Source organism: Lepidochelys olivacea (assembly GCF_965140295.1).
Source record: "Lepidochelys olivacea isolate rLepOli2 genome assembly, chromosome: 2".
Lineage (NCBI taxonomy): Eukaryota > Metazoa > Chordata > Testudines > Cheloniidae > Lepidochelys > Lepidochelys olivacea.
This window is the reverse complement of record NC_140412.1, coordinates 200,870,480-200,891,944: the sequence shown is the minus strand read 5'-3', so window position 1 is coordinate 200,891,944 and position 21,465 is coordinate 200,870,480. Positions and strand designations below refer to the sequence as shown.

Below are 21,465 nucleotides of genomic sequence, written 5' to 3'. Positions count from 1 at the left end.
TGAGCTGGAACCTGCAAAGGGAGTACAGGGCTGAGTTTGGTCATCCTGGTCCTGCAACTCTTCTCCCCCACAAAGAGACCATTCTGGAGGCCTTGCATGAGAGGAACAGAGTGGAGTGCCTGAGCCAGGCCTAAAGGATAATAAGCTCACATCCTGTGCTTAGTACTACCCTGGGTATACAAACTCCTTCCCCACACAAATTATTTATGCTTCTGCAAGAAAGGGCCTGTGAATGGGCCCCTACCAGACAGAAAACAAGTGCTCCTTCAAGCTGATACAGTGTATGTTTGTGCTATTGAAGCTTAATAACAAGAAAATACTTCCTGATAATCATTTGTTAGACTTTAGAAAATTTCACAAACAGTGTAATAGAAATCCCATCACTTGGGCCTTTTAATAGTTGACTAGATAGGACTGGAACAGTACTGTACTGGCAAGAGGACAGTTTAAATGACCCACTGGGTCTTTTCCATCTGTAACTTTTGTGATATCTCTCTCCTCTATGAGTCTCCTAGGAACCATCTGAAGCCATTTATATTGTAGATTTGCCCTTGGCTTCAACATGTTAATGAAAAAGATGTCCCTCAAAGAGAAATACATCTCATAAGTGATGCAGGAATCACTAGTGAAATTCTATATCTTGTGTTATGCAGGTGGTCAGATTAGATCATCCTAATGGTCTCATCTGGCCTTAAAAACCTACGAATGTGTGAAAACAGAGGCTCTACCAATTGCTGTGTAATGGGTAGAATCTCTTTGGAAAGAAAATGAGCTAGCAGAAAGACACCTGCTCTGAGTTGCCCTCTCTCCGTGAGATCGTAACAGTCAGGGCTCCATGCTGAAGATAAGAGGCCAAATCTGGAATGACTTCATGAAAATTAATTGAATTATTCCTAATTTATACCACTGTCACTGAAGTCAGAATTTGGCCTCAAAGCTAGAAAATGCTCCTGGTCTTTGCCTTTTGGCAGTGAATGCACAAGGTGGGACTCTTGTGGGGAAATAGCCACCTGTTACCAAAAATGAAGTTCGGTTACCCTGAGCACCTTAAATTCAGTTCTTATCCATGATCATAAGGTGTTTCTGGGGCATCAGTTGGACCTGCAAACAAACTTTATCAGAGAGGACTCCTTAATCTCTGCCATTTTGACCAAGAATTCCAAACTGAGTAGGCTCCAGGCACTCTTCTTAGGGTATTGTGCTTAGAGGGTGTGACTGTAGGTCATATAGACACATCCAAGCTTGCTTTAATCTAGCTAGTTTGAGTATCAGATCAGCGAAGCTCTACTTTCAGCCACCTGAATAGTTACCCAGGATTCTAGGGGGTTTGTATAGCCTGCACTGAATCCCATGCCACCGCAACTCCACTGCTCCAGTTAGCTCGTTCAAAGCTAGCTCAAGTATGTCTACATCAACTGTCGTCACACCCCATGATTGCCATGTAGATATACCCTTAGAGTTAGATGGTGGTTTTACCTCACCAAATGGCCTACATGAAATTCCCAAAACAATCTTGGACTCAAGTAGTTTAATTAAAAAACTATATTTAGAAAGACAAGGTGGGTAACAATGTCTTTTATTGGACCAACTTCTGTTGGTGAGAGAGAGAAGCGTTAGAGCCACACAGAGCTCTTCTTCAGGTCTGGGAAACACACTCCCAGTGCCACATCAAAATGCAAGGTGGACCAGATTGTTTAGCATAAGTAGTTAGCACATATTGTAAGGGGTCACTCACCTTCATTTTGCTGTTACACTGAGAGTACCTTTCCCAGATCTGAAGAAGAGCTCTGTGTGGCTCTAAAGCTTGTCTCTCTCACCAACAGAAGTTGGTCCACTAAAAAATATTACCTTGCCCACCTTGACACTCTAATATCATGGGGCTGACACAGCCACAACTACACTGCATAAAACAAGAGTTAGTAAGACTAGAAGGAGAAAAATCAGATTAACCAAAATAAACGGTATGCATGACATATGTAATTTTATTCTTGGCAAAAGCGAAGATATTTACTCCCTTGATTAGATGCAATAACAAAACAGTCTTACATTTCTAGAGTGCACATTCTCTTTTCCCCTAGCTTTCCTTTTCTTCTCTCAGCCCTTTTGACAGAATGTCAAAGACACAACTGATGGTTTCTTGGATAGGTAGCTTCCCACTCCCTCTCTCATGTATAAGTATCTTGTCATCCCAATAAGACTGTTTTACCAACTATAAAATTAGATACATTTTGCTTACTTTGTCTACTCTTCCATTTTCACAGAGAACTACCCACTGGTACAGCTCCACACACCAGTGGTCTCCGTGATAGTACAACAAGTGTAGACAGGACATGAATGGTTTTGCTACTATATCTTCTAGACCTGTGATCCTTGGACTTTGAAAGTATTAGCCTATCCACTACAGTATCAGGCATCCCTCCCAAAGATTCTTATAGATAATTTATCTTCTAAAGCGTCCATTGTGTGCTTCCTCAGTCAATTCAGGACTATATATCCACCTTTGGAAAAACAGTTTTCTGTTTTTCCTGAACAATATGAAGTTATACAGAAGATGTATAAGCACAATAGTTGCCTCATGTTAGCCTATTTTTTTATTTTATTTTCAGATCAATCTCTCTGCCCCCTCCAGTGGCTGCCTGCCCTTTAGTCAATCTTTATTGCCATGTTTTTGCATACTACTAGTCCTGGCTGAAGATTGTCAGCCTGGACTCAGAGCCACCTGTTTTTTAAAGATATTGAGAATATATCATTTCTGTAATTCATTCCCAACTTGAATTCAACTCTGTATCAAATATGGATCATGGGCAGACGAAAACTAATCAGTCATACAACCATATTTTCAGTTGCCAGATTTTATGGTCAAGCACCAGTCAGGTTTATAGAAGAAAGATTCTGAAATCCCTTCTTTCCTTCTCCAGGAGAAACAGGAAAACTACTTGGGAAGGTATGGAGGTAGCCAAGCATAAAACAGATAACTAGTAATGTTTGTAACGTGACAGCAAGAATGGCCACTACACCTGTATCAAGTGACTGGGCATAATGTGGGTCATTTGTTGCTTGTCTGTTACTGTTCACCGCTGGCATTTGAACCTGAGTGATCGTTTTTCCAGGAGTAATTTCCCACTTAATTCTCCACCGTGAAATATTATTCAGGATGTTACATGGAGGATCATTTCCAAGAAATTCTGTCTGCATCTGAAAAGGATGTCACGAGACTTGTGCCAAATGCTGATTTACCTGAAGAGAGTTCTCTATGGCGGTGGTGGAAGGGGATATGAATAGATAAAAAAAAATCTAATAAAATGAAAAATCCCTAGCGATCCATCCCCATGATAAATCAAAGAAATAAGCATTCTTAAAACCCATAGTCCATAACCTATGCACTTAGAGATACATGCTAGTCACATGAAGACTCTGAGATTTTATGGTTGGGTCATAGCATTTCTGGATCAGAATGCTGCCATTACCATTTCTGCTGTTTGCCACTTAAATTTTCTTCTCATTAAGGCAAATCCAGACTGCTGTAACCTGTTCTCTGGGTTGGTCCAGCAGAGCCTGAGTGTGACAGGCTTCAAGCGCAGTGTAAGAAGTGTCTGTCCAGTAAAGCTTTTGATTGTCCTCTGTACTGTTTTTAGTAACAGGAATAGGTGTGATGGTCTTGTTGAGTTCATTAGGAAGTACTGATATTTTGCTAATAGATTGGTTGTTCTAATGGATGTGAGGCAGCCAGGTGTCAAGGCATAGGGTACTATTCTAGAACTTGCAATTGTTCCAGCATACTTATACTCCTAATGGATGCATGTTCTTCTTTAAAGAAGGACAGGTCTTCAAGAGATCCCAGTACCCAGAGTACACACTCCTAGAGTATAAATTCCAGCTAACCACCTGTCAACAACTGGAATTTATAGGAGCCCTGCTAGACACCAGTTAGTCAAAACCAGCACTGGGACTAGGAATAAGCAGAGTAAGCAATTGCTCTAGGGCCCCAAGCAGCTCAAGGGGACCCCCATTCACTTTTTTAATATGTAGTAGGGGGCGCAGGCCCAAAATATTCCTGGTTAGGGCCCCCAGTGGGCTAGAACCATCTCTGGTCAAAACCCTACTTTCTTAAAACAAGAAACAAGAATTATTTGGCCTTGGCAAAATACTCAGAAATCACAGTCAGCAGTTTTCTTTAAGAACCATATTAATAACACTGGGCCTGATAATACACCTTATTTTTGGAATATCTTCACATGAGGCAGCCTCATATCACACCAGTCCGTGGCTTTGGGCAACATGCATCCAGGTTACTTGACAGCAAGTCTAGAGAAAAGAATTTCGCATTTCCTCATATTCAGAGCATTTGAATGGCAGATGTGTTCAAATTGGGTTGCAGAGCTCACTTATGTTTACACACAGTGAACTTAACTCTCCAGAAGATCAGTTTGTACATCAGCATCATGTCACATATGCCTGAATGTATATTCTTTGGTATATAGCTGGCTGTTCTTTCAACCTTTATATCAGGGGTCTCAAACTCAATTTACCTTAGGGCCAGTACCAGTCCTCAAACCCTCCCAGCGGGCCAATAATGTCACTCATGCTGCCCAGAACCTGCTCCCCAAAACCCCACCCCCTCCAAAAAAACTCCACCCCGTGCCTGCCTACGGCTCTAGGAGGGAGTTTGGGTCGGGGAGGAGGTCTGGGGTAGGGGATTGGGGTGCAGGCTCTGGGAGAGAGTTTGGGTGCAGAAGGGGTGAGAGGTTGGGCTCTGGGAGGGAGTTTGGGTGGGGGAGGGGCCTGGGGTGCAGGCTCTGGGATGGAGTTTGGGTGCTGGATGCAGGCTCTGAGAGGGAGGAGGGAGCTGGGGGTGTGTGGGGAGGGAGTGCAGGCTCTCGGAGGGAGTTTGGGGGTGGGGGTACAGGTTCTGGGAGGGGGTCGGGGGGTGTGGTGCTTACCTGGGGCTCCAAGGTGGGGCGGGCCAGGGGGGCCTCCGCATGCTGCTGCCTCCGCAGCTTCCCATTGGCCACAGGGGTGCTAGTGGCGGGGGGGGGCAGCGTGCAGAGGCACAGCCCTGCCCTGCCCTGGGGCTGCAGGGTGGGTCCAGCAGACTGTGGAGCGAGCAGGCAGATGCCGCTGCTGCACTGCCGGGGCCCCGGGCCATTGTAAATCGCCATGGGGGGGGGGGGGGGAAGCGCTGGGGGACAGCTGGTGGGGCCCAAATTGCTGGAGCCCCATGGGCCACACTGGGGAGGTTCACAGGCCGCAGATGTTTGAGACCCCTGCTTTATATGAACCCCTAGAAAGCAGATCAATTTCTGCCTAATATGTAGTACTCAAAGTTCTAATGTATTGAAAGCCTTCTTTAAAGTAAAGCCTGCTACATCCTGGGGATATCACTATGATACCTACAGTGATCTATCTATCGTGTTTATATGGCCCCCATTACCATAGTATTTTAGCAACTCACAATTTTTAACCTACGTGTCCTCACAATGTGAGGTAGGGAGGTATTATCCCTATTTTACAGATGGGGATGTGAGAAACGGAGGCTAAATGACTTGCCCCAGGGTCCTGTAGGAAGTCTGGCAGAGCAAGGAATTGAACCCTTGTCTCCAGCTAGTACCCTAACCACCAGATTATCTCTCTGATGATAAACTCTTCTTGAGCTGTTTGAGTTTTACAAACGCAAGTTTCTCACAGGCAAAGTTCTTGACAGGTGTCTGTCTATTACTCATTTTTCATACAGTCTTCCAACTCCAGCTTCTGATATATCCTTCACTTAGTACTCTAAGGATAAAAGTTGCTAACTTACTTATTTTTCATTATTATTCTGAGGTGATGTCCTTTGAAGGTCATATTATTGCCACTTTATCAAATCCATGTCAACAATGGTAGCCAGCCTCCGGTTGGTTCCACCTAATGAGATATGTATGCTCTAAGGCAACCACATCAAGCACAATTGATAGTCTAACAAAGCATTGATGCCTAAATATATTACCATGCTGTTGCAACAAGAATCTAAATTTGGCCAGGCTAATCTGACAGGTTAATTTTCCCCACCCTCTTTTCAGACAGGAAGGAGCTTCTTCAACTGTAAATCTAGAATAACTCCATTGACTTCAAGGGAATTACTCTGGTTTTACACCAGTATAATTTACAGTAGGTTCTTCACATTGTCTTTGCTGCTTCAACTGCTATACAGTCATATTCAAAAATATTCTCAGTTATCCTGGTACTGTGCTTGTATAGTCACATTTATATTTTAAAAGTTATTGTTCTTAGTGTATCCTCTTTTAGTAAACATTGAACAAGTCTCTAGAATGTGTTACTGTTTTTTGTACAGAAATAGCTACTTGTTTATTTTTACCGCATAATTTATTTGTTCTAAATCCCACTTCCCTTATAAAAATACTAGTTCATTTTATATAGGTATCTCTCTGCTCTATACTCTCCAAAGAGTTAGGTTCAGTAGATGGATAGATGTATTTATAAAGAAGTTAATCTATTTGTAAGCTGATTTAGACCTTATGAAAATGAAAAACTAATTACACTTCATCCTGTAGCATAGGCACCAGTGTATAAATTTCATCACACTTCTGCTACTGCTCTTCATCCTGACCTACATCAACTCTGCTGTTCTAGTCCTGAGCATCTATTGATCAGATGCCCACCAGTGTGGCTAATCTTATTGTAGCAAAAATGGAGTTTAGTGCTACATTACTCATTTTCACTTGCACCCTATAAGGGTAGCACAGATTTCCAAAGGTACAAGGTTAGTGCTATAGCTAGGTGTGCCACCTCCAAGGAATTGTTCACATGTCCATAATTAATAATAGTAGGAGGAGCGATCCATATCGACTGTCCAGTCTGCCCACAAAGGTTGGGAAATGCTGCCACTGTCTGTTTAATGATGGATACTGTGATGTACTTCAAATACACCTCTCTGTCCATTCCAAGACACCTGGTAGCTTTGACTTGTGGTTCTAGAAGTTTAAGTTTGTAACAGGTGATGTTGTGCACACTGGAAACCTTGAGGCAAGATATTTCCCATCAGAGAACAATTCATTTTTTGTCTCTTAACCCCTTGTTCCCAGAGTGTTAAGTTGTCCAAAGGCATGTATAGTGCAGAAAGTCCCAAAGGCCAAGATCTGCAAAGGTACTTAGGCACCTAAGTCCCAGTTTTAGGCTCCACTGTGTTCTGCAGAATTCCCCCTTGGCTGCCATTTGGGTGCCGGAGCTTACTGACAGCCTACATTTTTGCTGTAAAAGTTACTTAGGCACCTACATTTCTGACCCTGGGTACATGCACTACTGCCTCACTCTGAGCCCCAGAGGAAGATAGAGAAGCACCTATGTCACGCATATGCAGGCCTGATCCAGTAGGCATACTCGGAGGCCATCTACCGGATTGGGTCCCATTCAAAATCTAGCCCGACGAAGGTACCTGCTTTTAGCCCAGTAGTTAGCACGCTCATCTGGGAAACACAGGTTCAGTTCCCGCCTCTGCCTAGAGGGGGAGAAAGGATTTGAACAGTGGTCTCCCACTTCTCAGCAGTATGCTCCTGCCACTGAGCTCTGAGATTCCACTGTGGGTTACCCCCAGTCTGTCCTATTAATTATTTATCCAGAAGGCAACACCTTCAAAGAGTCATTGGAGCAGGGGGACTGGACCTTGGGTCTCCCTCGTGGGTGCCCTAACCACCCGGCTACAGTGTCATTCTCTCTCTCCCAGCACTTTTGTGTGGAATGTGGCTAGAAGTTTAAGGTGGACCCCTCCTCCCCCTCTAGGCTGTTTTGTGTGAAGCGAGGCAGCCTGACTCCCAGAAAGGGATTGCTGCAGAGATAGGTGCCTCCCTGCAGCCCAGATTCAGGACCTATCTCCGTAAGAGGGGGTGGGACTTACCTCCTCTCAATGGTATCTCCTAGTGGCTGGCATAGGTGGCTCCCTGTCCAGCATGCTATCTTTTGTGGATTGCATTTTTAGGCACCTGTATCCCCCAATCATTTTATAGGGAGTGTAGGCACCTAACCCAAGCTTTGTGAATCATTTTGTAATTCCTGTGATTTCTTTTTTTAGGCACCTACAGATTATGCATTGTAACACTGAGCATCACAATGTACTTTTTTTTAATAATAAGCTTAAGGACACAGATATATTTTTGGTGTGTTAAACTATCAGCATTATCTACTTCATTTGCTCTTAAGTGCACTGGTGTTCCAGTGAATGATTCACATTTGCAGTTTCCTTCTAATCATGTTGAACCTTAAGAAATCACTGGGGAGAGGGGGGTTGTAAGACTTTTGAGGGCAGTTTTTCAAAGGTAGGTAAATATGAACATGCATAAGTGCTGGAGTTTGACAGCACACACACTAACCACCTTTGAAAAATTGGACTTTTACTGCAAATCAGTATAGGAATATGTACCATCCTGTAGAGGTATTTGCATTAATATTACTAAACAAAATAAATTACTGTTATTTTTAGCCACTGACAATAGTCACCTGTATACTGTCTAGGAAGAATTATTCCAGGGTACGCATCCTACTTAGGACCTTGACTGTGCCTAAAGGAGTTTAAAATCAAGATCCCCAACTTTTTCGTAGTATGGACCACATCTTAAGAGATACTGTCTTGTGGATCTTTCCCACCCAGGATCATTAAGACTATCTCCCTTCCTGTTCACAACTGCAAGACATCCTTATGGCAAATACAGCAGTTGCTTAGACATGCAGAAGTAGTACAGGGGATAGTTGGAAAAACAGTAAGGACCATATGACCCTTCACTTCTCCACAGGCCACCAACAAATATTCTGTGGATCTCTAGGGTCCATAGGCCACAGGTTGGTAATTGTTAAGTTACAAATCATATACATAATGTCCAAATATTTAAAAAACTAATTTACTTTTATTTATGCCTTCTACAGGTATTTAGTTTTTTTTGCATTTCACTCAACCTGAACAATTAAAACAGACTTGTCAAGTGTTACTTCCCCCGCCAGTAACTCTTCTGCACTAGAAGGTCTGTAGATCCTATAGAGTGGGATTTCAGCTTGTATCTTAAGAAGCAGAAGAGTTTATAGCTCAGGAGGCAGAATCAGACCTTTCAGTAAGCAGCAGTGTTCCAACCCCTAAAATTCTGCCATGCCTCTTCAGCTACAGGGACTGGCTTTTCCCAATCCTAAATAATAATTTAAAAATTATTATTCAATTGATTGGATTCTGAGTTGTTGTTTTTTTACAGGGCTATGTTATTTAGCCTCAGTAAACTTTCTGGAACCCCTTTCTGATACTCTAGTAACTCACTGCATCAGATATTTTTCCCCACTGAAATTTTAAATATACTGGAAATATTTAAGGTATTGTAAAAATTATTTTATATACAACAAACATATTAAGTCTAAATTGGTGTTCCTCTAGTCACTCTGACACTAGCAATTGAGATTTCCTTGCACATCACACGGCTGATGGAGGAGATACACTATCTCCATTTTTTTACTTCATTGGAGTATGTTTGCTGTGCTCTTAAAACAGCATTCAAAAGCCCAAGAGATGAGCTCTGCTCTGAAATTGTTATTTGCTGACTTGAAATTAGCTGCAAAAATACAATAAGATTAAAATATAGCATAGTAATAAATTTAATTTATTTGGGGGAAATGTAGTTTTAAGGAAGAATTATAGTTTGTCTTGTGAATGATAAAGCATTATAACTATTAATAAACAAAGCTGAAATTTTGTAATGACCAAACCTGGATTCATCCAAGTCCTCAGTACACAAACTCCCTTGAAAAGGGACTCAGACTAGAATTGGACTGTAAATTTGATTGGCCTCACTACAGACATGAGGAACATTTTTGTCCTTATGAAATCATGTTAAGTGCGCTGCAAAAAAACGTGGCAAGTCATTGTAGATCAGCCCATCAAGCCATTTAAAGCTATGCGCAGCAGATAAAACTAAAGTGCAGTGAAATGAATTCCAGTACAACATGAGAATTACATAATTCTTCCCACATTTAGAAAGCTGTCAGCCACAGGTCTATTGCTAATGAACTAAGAGACTCCTTCAAACGTTGGTTCCATTGGTTGCCACTGTCCATCATGAACTACATCATGAAATTTTATCCTTTACCATGTGTTTTGAGCATGGGCAGAATCAAAATATTCCTGAGGGGGATGGAGGGCACCCAGATTAACTGCCAAGTAGCACAGGCCTGAAAGCGAAAGAGGTAGAGGAGGCAGGTTTCAGAGACGGCAGCCTGAGATTTCTGAGAAGCAGGGAGGCAGGTAAGATAGAGACTGGCCAGGACCTCTCCTCCCACACCAGAGAGACCAGAATTGGCTCAGACCTCCCCGACTAGGTAGGGTCTATAGCCAAGGGGGGAGCCTGCTGCCCTGCCCCCACCCTGTTGTGACCATGGTTTTGAGTCACTCTTGTACTAATTCAGCTGCAGTTACATTGTTTTCTTTAATGTCTTTACAAAATCTTGCATATTGTGTATCCACAGTCCAAAACAATATATTACAAATTGTGTTACATGATCACAGCCTTATCTGAGGTGCAGAAGACTGCTGTAGTCCACTGGTTTTGCAACAGCAGGATCTATTGGTCTGTTTATTTTTACCATAAGATAATACTATTGCATGGAGTCTGTCTGGTACCATAGAACATAATGCTTTACCTGCTGGTCTCTTTTCTCTGACTTCACTTGGAACCACTTCAGTCCTGATATTGTACAATAAGGTTTACTTCAGCATGCTAAGTACACCAGGCAATTGATTTTTAAATCTGTGAGTTGTGGACTTCATGCAATAATAAATTATCAGGTTGCTGGGGCCAAAGTCTGAAGTTGCTGGAGTTGCATCAGCTTCTTCTATAAACTGATAATGTGTCCTAGTCACCAACATCTACTGTGCTGGTGAAATCCTGAGTTAGGCATAATATGGTTTCACTGCAATAAATATTTATGTTCATCACAAACCCACTGCATAATTTAGCTCAGTTGGTAATCTCTGCTCAAGAGTCTCATTAGTGCCATGGCAGGGATGTTACAGGTCAGGATTACTATGCATTAGCTGTGCTATCTGGGGTAACTGTACATGCTGTCTTAAACCAACACTTACTTTCATAAACAGTAAGGGCCCAATACTGCAAATACTTATGCACAGGAGTCACCATGTTCTCATTGGTAGTCCCTTGAGATAGGGCCACCTGTGTATGTGTTTGCAGGATCAGGCCCCTCCTTAATTATAAACATTAAGCTGTTCTGTACCTTAACTATAGCAGAGCTGCACTTCATAATTTGTATGTGTTTATTTTTAAGGCCTGTATTTTAGCTTGGCCTTTTATGTGGTTTTTTTTTTTTTTTTTTTTTTTTGGTAAATTATTATTTATTCTGACTTTTCATCAGCTTCTCTAGTGTTTGAAGTGTAGTTTAATTTTGTTCTTTATTCTGTTTGTCCTTTTAATGTATTTCATAAGTTCTCCTGATCATGCCAAAACTGTGCATTACTTTTACATTTTGATCCACTATTTTTCATTGTTTGGACACACTCCCACTTGATTTCTAAAATGAACTGTGGTGTAACTAATGAATTACACCACTACTAAACAAAGTTTCTTATAAACAAATTTCTACTGTTGGAAATAAATGCAGACATTTACATACGACAAACAAGAATCTCTTTTACAGTGATGTGAAAAGAAAGTGTGGCCTTTATGGAGCATGGGATAAATATTTTAATCCTTTAATTTGCCTGAATAATGCCATTTTAGAACCAGATTGTGCTCAGCATTTGCTGAGATGTGCAAGGAAGGGAGAGGGAATATTTTTCCCCCCTATTTGTATTAGTGTATTACCTAGACATCCCAGCCAAGACTAGGGTCCCATTGTGCTAGGCACTGTACAAACATAGTAAGAGACCGTCCTGGGTCTGCCCCAAACAGTTTACAATCTCAATAAAAAAAGCAGACAAAAGTCAGGGGCAGAAGCGCAGTAGCACAGATGGGTGAAGTGACTTACCCTAGGTCACAGCAGACCAAACGCAGTCAGGAATAAAATCCAAATCTTATGAGCCTCAATCTAGTGCTGCATCCACTGCCTCCTTACTCCTATTCTTGTACCTGCTGCTCAGGGCCAGGCACCAATCAAGTCCTTGCACTCAGGAAGCAAAAGAGCCCCATAAAGCTAGCGCTGCTACCCTCTCTAGGGACCAGATCTAAACTGAAGTAAATAGAAGTCTTTCCATTAACTTCCATGGGCTCTGGATTAGTCCCCAAGGGGAAAAGGAAGGAGGTGGAGGGGGACACAGTAGCTATGTTCTCTGGGAGCTTGTAACATTGTGAGACTCACCGCCACAGTGCCTCCTGCTGGCTGGCTGAGAATTAGCTATTTTTCCAGCTCCAGAGAGCCCTCTGGAGGCCGGTGTCATCACCGCCCCTGTGTCCCTTCTGGACCCCGGTGCCGCTTTCTCTGGGGGTTCTGCCTCAGCAGCATCCCCTCAGTCTCTGGGTATCCCCTCCCCAGGGCACCCCCTAATCCCACCTTGCTTCAGTGCCTACTGCCAGTCATCATTTAGCCCCAGTCACTGGGGCCGACTGCAGCCTGTAATGGCCTCTCATCATTGGCAAGGGGGGCAGGACTCTGACTAGTCCCGGGTTGCCCCTTTGCAGCCCCAGCACCTGGTTTGGCCCCGCACAAGGCCCTGCAGCCTGGGGGGTTATCAGGCTGGAGATCCCCAGCCCCTCTTGCCTTTCCCCCAGCGCTGCCCTACCTCAGGTCCCTGCTCAACTCCCAGGCAGCCAGATCCTTCCCTCTCAAAAGCTAGAGAGAGAGTCTTAAACACCTGTCTCACTGGCCTTTTATAGGGCCAGCTACAACCTGATTGGGGCGTGGCCCTAGCTGTGGCTGCCTTCCCCATCAGTTGAGGCTTGCTGCGTTCGCAAGCAGCAGCCCTCTCGCAGCCTCAGCCCTCTCCCAGGGCTGATTTTAAGCCCTTCAAGGCAGGAGCGGTGACCACCCCGCTACAGAGCTCTTGGACACATTATATTAGTCTGTATTACCATAGCCCCTAGAAGTCCTGGTCACGTATCAGGACCATGTTGTGCTAGGTGCTGTACAGACACAAAGCAAAGTTCCTACCCAAAAGGCCTTACAATCTAGGTATAAGACAAGAGGCAAGAGATGGATATAGACAGACAAGAGACTACAAGGAAACAATACAGGGTATGTGGCAATATATCATGTAATCCTTACCAATTTGTAGGGCAGAAGTAGATCACTAACACGGTATCATCACAGACACAAACACGAATTTAAACTTTTAAAAATAGTGATGATAAAATAACTGCAGTTTAAGACAATGAAGTTCTCTGAGGGAAATGAGTGAGACTACTCCCATGTCTAAGTGCTTTGCTGGATTAGGGACAGAGGAATCACCACCTTGCAGGACTGAGCATTAAAGCTGCCACAATGTTTTCAAGAAACAAGGTGGGAGAAGTAATATCTTCTAGTGGCCCAACTTCTGTTGGTGAGAGAGACAAGCTTTCAAACCACACGGGGCTCCCCTTCAGGTCTGGGAAAGAAGAAGAGGAGCTCTGTGTGGCTCGAAAGCTCATCTCTCACCAGCAGAAATCGGGTCAATAGACGATATCACCTCACCCACCTGGTCTCTCTAATATCCTGGGACTGACACAGTTACAACTACACTGCATACAACGTTTTCAATTCAGGCAGTACAGCAGTGCCTCCTTTACACAGGGAGTAAGTCTTTGCAGAATTTCACCAACTCTGTATGTGTAGCCATAGTCATGCTTCTCCTAGAGTGGCTCCTCTAGTGTCTAGGGGTGGGGTTGCAGGGGTTCTGTCAGTCTAGTACCTCTTTATTTGTTCTGGTGCCACAAATAGACTGTCAATGAATGTAGTCTACCTCCCCAGCTAGGTCACTGCTTAATTCATTCCCCTTTTTGGAAGTTAAAAAGGGAACACAATCTAAAGACCTTCAAGCCCATTTCCATCTGGCACTTGCCACTCTGGGATTCCTTTATTCTCAACACTCAGGCTTCCCCTCTTAGTCTGGGGGAGCAGTAGGGAAACCCAGGCCCACCCTCTCCTCTGGTTTTTAGCCCAGGGACTTTGTTTAGGCACCTAAGAGCCATTTCTCCAATCCCACCACCATTTTCCCTGGGCTGCTCGTATCTTTACCTCACTCATCAGCATCTTCACAAGATCTGCAGACTCTGTTGCCTCCATCTTGACTTTGTGGTTCCTCACAGCTTCTCCTGAGACCAGCTACAGAAGCATTTCCTAAGAGCCAGTCTTAGGTCTTCCCCACAGCAGCTGAATTGTACTGCTATAAGCTTTCTCTACCTCTATCCTTAAAACAATCAGCATCTCTCTCCTTTAAACAGGAGTTCTCCCTCAGCCCTTTTCCTGGGATTGAGGTTGTATCCTAAGCCCCTTGCCTTAGAGTAACCAGTATTTCCTGGTTCCTCCCTCAGCTCTCTCTCAGGGATTGGGGTTGTGTCTCAGACCTCTTTGCCTTAGGTTAGTCATCTTCCCCTCCCTCAGGCAGGTGCTCCCTCCACCCTCTTTTTGGAGCTGGAGTTTGTGTGTCAGGCCTCTTTCCCAGCTGCAAGGCTTTTTGCCAGCTCCCTTCACCTGAACACTCTCTCTCCAATTAGTCTTCCAATCTGGGGAGTTCAGTAGACTAGCCTTCTCCTGTCAATGCCTGTCTGGTGTGAGGGAGGATGCAGCATTTATACCGGTCCCCTTCTCACACCTCCTTCACAGTTGATGGGATGAGAGGGGAGCCTTGCCTGGCCCTCCCTGCAAGAATCACCATCTGTTACCAGGACCCTTAAGTCTCTATATCAGGACCCTTCCAAACCCTTAACCGCTGAGGCCAGGTGATGGGATGGGCTAACCACTAGGTTCTACTGCCCTCCATGGCAGCCTACCCTCTCACAGTAATGTTATAACTTCTGATGATAGGACAGGCCCAGTGAAGGATAAATATGTTATACAACAGTGAGAGTTAAGACACTCAACTCATATTTTCTTGCTACTATTGGCATGTGTGCCATCCTCAATTTATTTTAACATAGTTATTTGTATTTCATTTTACAGTATGTCTGTATTTGGGGTATGATTAAAATACAGGTCTACTTTATTTGAAGAAGACACTTCATATACCAAGCGCAGTTTATTCAATTCATACTTCGTAGCATTGCAAAGTTGTTTCATTATGTACATGAAGGGTGTGATCTCCCACCACTGAAATCAATAGGATGTTGCTATAGACTTCAATGGGAGCAGGGTCAATGGGTCTACAAAGTTGTAGTTTTTAATGCAGTTGCTATTTTTGTTTTAATTTCCTTCTTGTTACCATAATGCGTTTTTTTGTTTGTTTGTTTTTTGCGGGTTTTTTTCTCCTTCTGGAGTCTTCAGAAAGGCCCCCTCAGGCCTTAAGTTATGGTGACTCATCTTTAGCAAGAATGGTTGGAACAGACCAGTGCCACTCCTGGATCAAGTAGAGAGGCCATTATCATGTGAAATCATGTCTTTTCTGTTTTAGCCCCTGATCCCGCAAATACTAATGCACGCGTTTAACTTTTCTACCCTCGTTTGCTCCACAATGGAAATACTCAGGGTATTAAAGTTAAGCATGTGTGTATTTGCAGGAGTGGGACCCAAGGGACTGATTATGCAGCATTCACAGTGTTGTCTCTCTTTGTTAGCTTGGAGAGAGTGAATCTAGGAACAAAGACTCCAGTCCTCAGAACGCTAATCACAGTGCAACAGATATTTTTCATTAGGTGATTTGCAAACACTGGAAATAACCCAATCTAACTGTATCTGGCTAACCCAAAATAACTTATTCTGACCTTGAACTCTAATTAGAATTCTTCTGCCATGCAAAAGACCTGGCCTTTGGTCCTCAGAGTGATGGAGGTTAGAAGTTCTATGGAAGCACTTTACTCAGATCACTAACAATGTGACTCACGTTGCCAAACAGCATCATCTCTAACCAATTAAAAAGCAGTATTAACTGGTTGTAATAGGAGTCATATGTGTTGTTTCTGGGCCTGAAATATAGTATCCATGCTGTAGGGCCTGTAAGGTGTGAAGGTGTAATAAAGAGACTCACTGCTCCACCAGAAACAGGAAGAACACATACGAGCCCAGAAAAGAAAAAATCTGTCAGTAGATTTATACCTGTTTTAAAATGACAAAATATTATTGCCTGAAAGGGAGAAATGTTGGTTAAGTACAGTCGTTCCTAGAGAAGTATGTATGGACTTGGTTGTGGGATTTCCCTTTGCGCTCCCAGAGGTTGGTTGGCTGGTTGGTTTGTTTAATGCTTCAAAGAGCCATTTATGGAGTCAGTATTATGTGAGATCTGGTCTTCTCGGGTATTTCTTTTTGAAAGTACCATAGGAAGACCAGATCATGCATTATTTTCGCCACATGATGAGTTCCTGGATGTGCAAAAAGCCCACATAAACCAACCAGTAATACCAAGACTCTTGGGTTTATCTAATTCCCATGGAAACTGTGTATTGCTCTAATTCTTAAACTTAGTTTTATGATATTAAAGGTAAAATAAATCCATACACTCTTCCATACACTCCGTTCCACGTGATAATGGGATTGGTGCTCACCATAATTGTTTGGTATTTGCAGCGTGGATGGGGGGAAGGGAAGAGATGTGCAGGAGCTGGAGGTCATAAATAAACTTCTTGTCATGTGAATTATCTGCATTGTGAAATATTCTATGTAACTGTCTTGAAATAATAATGAAACATTTATTTTAAGAGCTATGAAGTATACTTTTAAAAAATTGGCCCTGTTTTAGTCACGTGTCCGGTGGCAATTTATTTTAGTCACACCGCTAAAAAACACCCCACATCCTCTTGATTATTTCTCCCTATATGCAGATCTGCTTTTAAAATGGAAAAGCGTACATAAAAGCACCTTGTTCTTCAGATTAAGCTTATCAGAGCTTAATTGAGCTGGTTTTAACAACATTGCACTGGACTCCAGCTGTAGCAGACAGTCCTTCAAAGGCTGACAAGTATTTCATGGTTTTGTTTTCTTTTCAGCTGACCCCCTGGTTGGAAGTATTGCCACTCAGTATATGACTAACAGAGCAGAGCATGACAGAATGGCCAGACAGTGGACCAAGAGATATGCTACATAGGAATCTACTATAGAACATGCTGGACCTGTGCAAGCACATTCACTAAGTGCATCAATAGCCCTTCCCTTCCCTTTGTTCTTATTTTTTATTAAATTTTGAACAATTTTGTGACAAAAGGTTGTCCTTCCTTTCTGTTTTTATTTGTATTTGGTTCTTTGTTTGTTGGTTTTGGTTTTTCATTCTGTTAACTTGAAAGTTGCTTCCCTCAAATGTAGACAGGGAATATTGGTTATCCGTGCAAAGAATGTTGGATCTGTAATAGTATAGAGCTTTGTCCCAAAGCTTTGTATTGATGTGTGGTTTTTTCTTTTCATGTGGTCTTTGGGAAAACAAACAAATTCAGAATTATATCTCGTTTCTACTTAAATGTAGTGTTTAGGGTTATTTTTTTGTACTGAAGTCTTTAATGGTGGGTGCATGCTACTGGGAACAAGTTTTGTATAAAAGCTTAAAATCAAGAATCACTGTGCATTACTAAGACTGTGTTTATCACTAGCCTTCTGTTTCCCACACAAAAGGCTATTGGGTTGAACAAAATAATATGTATTTTGATTTACTTTAAAAAAAAAAACAGTGCTTGTAAATTTCTTAGGGACCTGCCACTTTTGACTGTGGATCAGTTGATGTACACTTGTATTATTAAAGCACTCAATAAAACACTGTGGCTGATAAATGCACTTTTTGTAAGACAGTGCTTTTGCTTTTTGTAGAGTGTAAATGGTATAGCTCTGCATGCAATTAAACTTGCATAATACCATTGCAAGTTAAGCCATTATATTTAGTCCTGAACTTTAAATTTCTCCTTGACAATAAGTTTCTTAACATGTAGAATTTCTCAATAAACTCTAGCTTTAATATAAGCTTTTTTTAAAAATATATTTTAAAAAGCTACCCTGTTACTTACTGGTGCCCAGCTACCCTGAAACCTCCTATATATCTTCTTTTCTACATCCATCTTGTTTGTAATAGTTAAAACAGCTGGTTACAAAAATAGCCCCACAATGAAAGTAGATAGTGGGCTGACGATTTTGTTCATCAGGGCTAATTTTTCCTTTCCCCAGGCTCTTGTAATTATAAAAGCAACTGTTATTTTAAAAAAAATTAAATCAAGGTTTTCAATGGCAAAATTGAGCCCACTGCACCAATCATTCCCAGCACGTCCCATGGCAAGGGTATTTCTATTCAGATTTGACCTTCAGGCTAATTTTAGGTATGCAGCCATAGAAGGAAAACTTCTACTCAGCTAAGGAAATGTGTGGGTGTTGTGATTTGGAAAATATATACTCTGATGCTGATTCTAAACGCTCTTTGTTACAAAGGCATCCTGGAAAATCCCTGTCTCCTTAATTAAACATTACAGATGCTGCATGCAGCATGCTTTCTCTCTCCCCTGAAACAACTGTTAAAGTCTTTGGAGCTCAGTATCTACATTTATGAGACACTAATATTATCTGAGAGTCTGGTAGTCTCAGAGCTCATAGCAATATACCAGGATGGGGGTCAGTTGATGGGGGGGGAGAAAAGTGGGTTGTATCAAATGACCTACCTATTATATGTTTAATAAATAGTATGAAACTATATATTAACAAGTATTTGTGTGTAGTGGAAAGTATATTATCAGATTTTTAAATTGGAATGTCACTTTTTTAAATTAAAAAGCCTGCATTGTTTTCTTTCCTGCTTTAATATTTATTGTACATTCATCCACCTTCTGTTAATGTTTTAAAAAAAATGCCCTAAATCCATTTACAGTTTAAATCTATTAGAGAACTACAAAGCATACTCAAGATGTACTGTACCATGTCAAAGAAATCTAATCTGTCAGAGCCATGGAAATATTTATATACTTATACCTTTATGATAATTTGGTTACTGGTAGGTCTAAATAAATAATCTCAATCTGTTCTATTTTGTAATATATGTCTGAGACCTTGAAACATTGTAGATTCACCACTGTGTGTGTTTGGCATTTTATCTGTTTAAATAAATATGAGTGTGGTTTTGAATAACATTAGGCAAAAGCTTCCTAATTTTAAGAGAAGTAGACTGGTCTACTGGAGTAGTCTGTTACTAGCTGGATTTGCTAGTCTAGAAAATATTTGTTATCTGTGGTTGTTTTCTCCACAACTCTTTTTTTCTTTTAAGTTAACTGAAAAAAGTTCACAAAGAAAAAAAATTACATTAGCCACTCCTCACCTGCTGCTAATATTGCAGGTCAATGTAAAGTCCTGGATATAAGAGCTATGTCTTCGTTTTAATGTCATTGGAATTCTGATGACAGGAGAATACAAGGTTGCGGTCAAGCCCCAGGAGAAAAATGGCTAAGAGGAAATAATTATGGAGGTAGCACTTTGCACTAAGGATATTAATCCACTCGTGCAATGTCTCCAGTCATCTATGCATCCTGCATTCTCTTTATTGGGGCAGAGTGAAAATCTACTGGTTAGAATTTGCAAGACTTTCAGCACATGTCTTCATCTCTCCAAAATTTTGCTTGTAGTTCAGGTTCATCCATACCTCCCAAAAAAATCAAACTGCAGGTTTTGTATGAAGCCATGTGAACCTAGCAAAGTTAGTTTTGTTACAGAGTCAACAAAACTCACTATTTTTTCCTCTGCTACCTCTCAAGCATGGGAGGAGCTCCCCATAAACATATTCAAGGCCACCTTGTTGTTCTCCTTTCAGGTGTCTCTATAAAACTGTCCTCTGATATGATGCCTACATAATAGTGGTGCCAGCCTTATAGCACCATTTTTCATGCAGAACAGTTTTTGTTACCTTGTGTGTGTCTGATGTTCCTATCTGTTTTCTCTTGTTTTATAGGTAGATTATAAGCTCCTTGGGGAAAGGATTCTCTATATTTGTACAGTGCCCAGCATGGTTACGGGGGCTCCTACATGCTACTGCAATAATCGTTTTCCCTACAGTCCAAGCCCTGATCTTTCTCTGGGGAAAGCCACGTGACCTTCTTTCCTTCTCATCTCTGTTTATTGGGGTGTCCAGTTGATAGGTACCTTCTCCCTTCCTCTAATCCCTCAAAATGTATCTTCTGAGAAACTGGCAGTCTGTCTAATCCTGCCACTCTGCAGCAGTGGGACCTGCAAAGGAATCCTCCTTGCCCTTCTATTACTGCTGCTTGATTGCTCTCTGGATTTCAGATGCTAGAGTGCACTATAGGATCAAGAAATCTCTGACATCTAACCAGCCACCACCTGAAGACAACAGAGGTGGGCAGAGTAGAAGAGTACCATCCTCCCTTATCCCAGAAGAAAAGAGCATGGTGAGGGGAGGATCCCAGCCAAGCAAAAGCAAAATACCAAACCAGGAAGAACTAATCTGATTTTGATTTTTAAGTATAGCCAGAAACCTCCCCCACTTTAGCTAGATCTCAGAAAACCTATTGGCATCTTTGGTGTATTTCAAATTTATAGTGTATCTTAAAACCAGGTAAATTTTGCCAGGATTTATGAAATCTTACAACCAAGTGGCATTCTGCTGCTGGTTCTTCAGCTCTTAACTCCAATGTGTACCGCATCTTAATAGAAAGATTGCTTTGCAGACCACCTCCCCCATTCCTCTTGGGAGTTGCATAACATCCCCATGACAACTATGGTAATTACTGACATTGAAAAGCAATATTAGGAAAATATTTATGTATCTTTTGCTGTTTTTGGTGTGACGAATACTTTGTTCTTTTTGAAATAAATTAGTCACACTGTCTACTTTAGCTCTTCATTTCACTTCCTCATTCCATCTGGTCTGTTTCTCCTCAATGTAAACAAGGAATAGAGCTGCCACCACGGGACCAGCCAGTTCTCCATATCTCACCAGCCAAGTGAACTGTGGAGCTTGAGTGGTCCATAGAGCACAGCTTGGGAACCTTCACTCCACACAGTAGCAATTCCAGAGGTGTCATCCTCATGACAGATATACCATTAAAAATATAGAAAAAGCACAGATAGTTTCTCTTTTCAGGAGCCTGGCAAATGAGTGTAAAATGACTGTAAAGCAGAAAGTGAGCATAGGCAACATGTACACTGCCCCAGACATATTGTTTTGTCTTCAAAGGACTTGCAGGATCTTTTGTTGTATTAAATCAGACCCATGCTGATCGTATTTTAAAGGATACTTTTGGCTTCCATTAATATTTTTAATGAAATATATCTCCCTTCCCCAGTATGTCATTCAAAACCACCATGACACTGCCTAAAATTGTCTAAATATGTACTTGCTCTCTAGACTGTAGCAGTTCCAAAGTTAAATAACTTTTAACAATGGCTGTT

At 41.9% G+C, this 21,465-nt stretch overlaps 1 protein-coding gene across 2 annotated transcripts in view; it reads left to right on the top strand.

The window, feature by feature from the left end:
- The window catches only part of LOC311516006 (ubiquitin-conjugating enzyme E2 E2), a 335,700-nt gene extending 317,831 nt beyond the window's left edge, over positions 1 to 17,869 (top strand). For both annotated transcript variants that reach the window (XM_084619607.1, XM_084619606.1), the window contains one exon: positions 17,085 to 17,869. In XM_084619607.1, the coding sequence (XP_084475733.1) occupies positions 17,085 to 17,182 (98 nt within the window). In that variant the 3' untranslated portion in view covers positions 17,183 to 17,869. The remainder of the gene's footprint in view (positions 1 to 17,084) is intronic.
- The last annotated feature ends 3,596 nt before the right edge of the window (positions 17,870 to 21,465 follow it).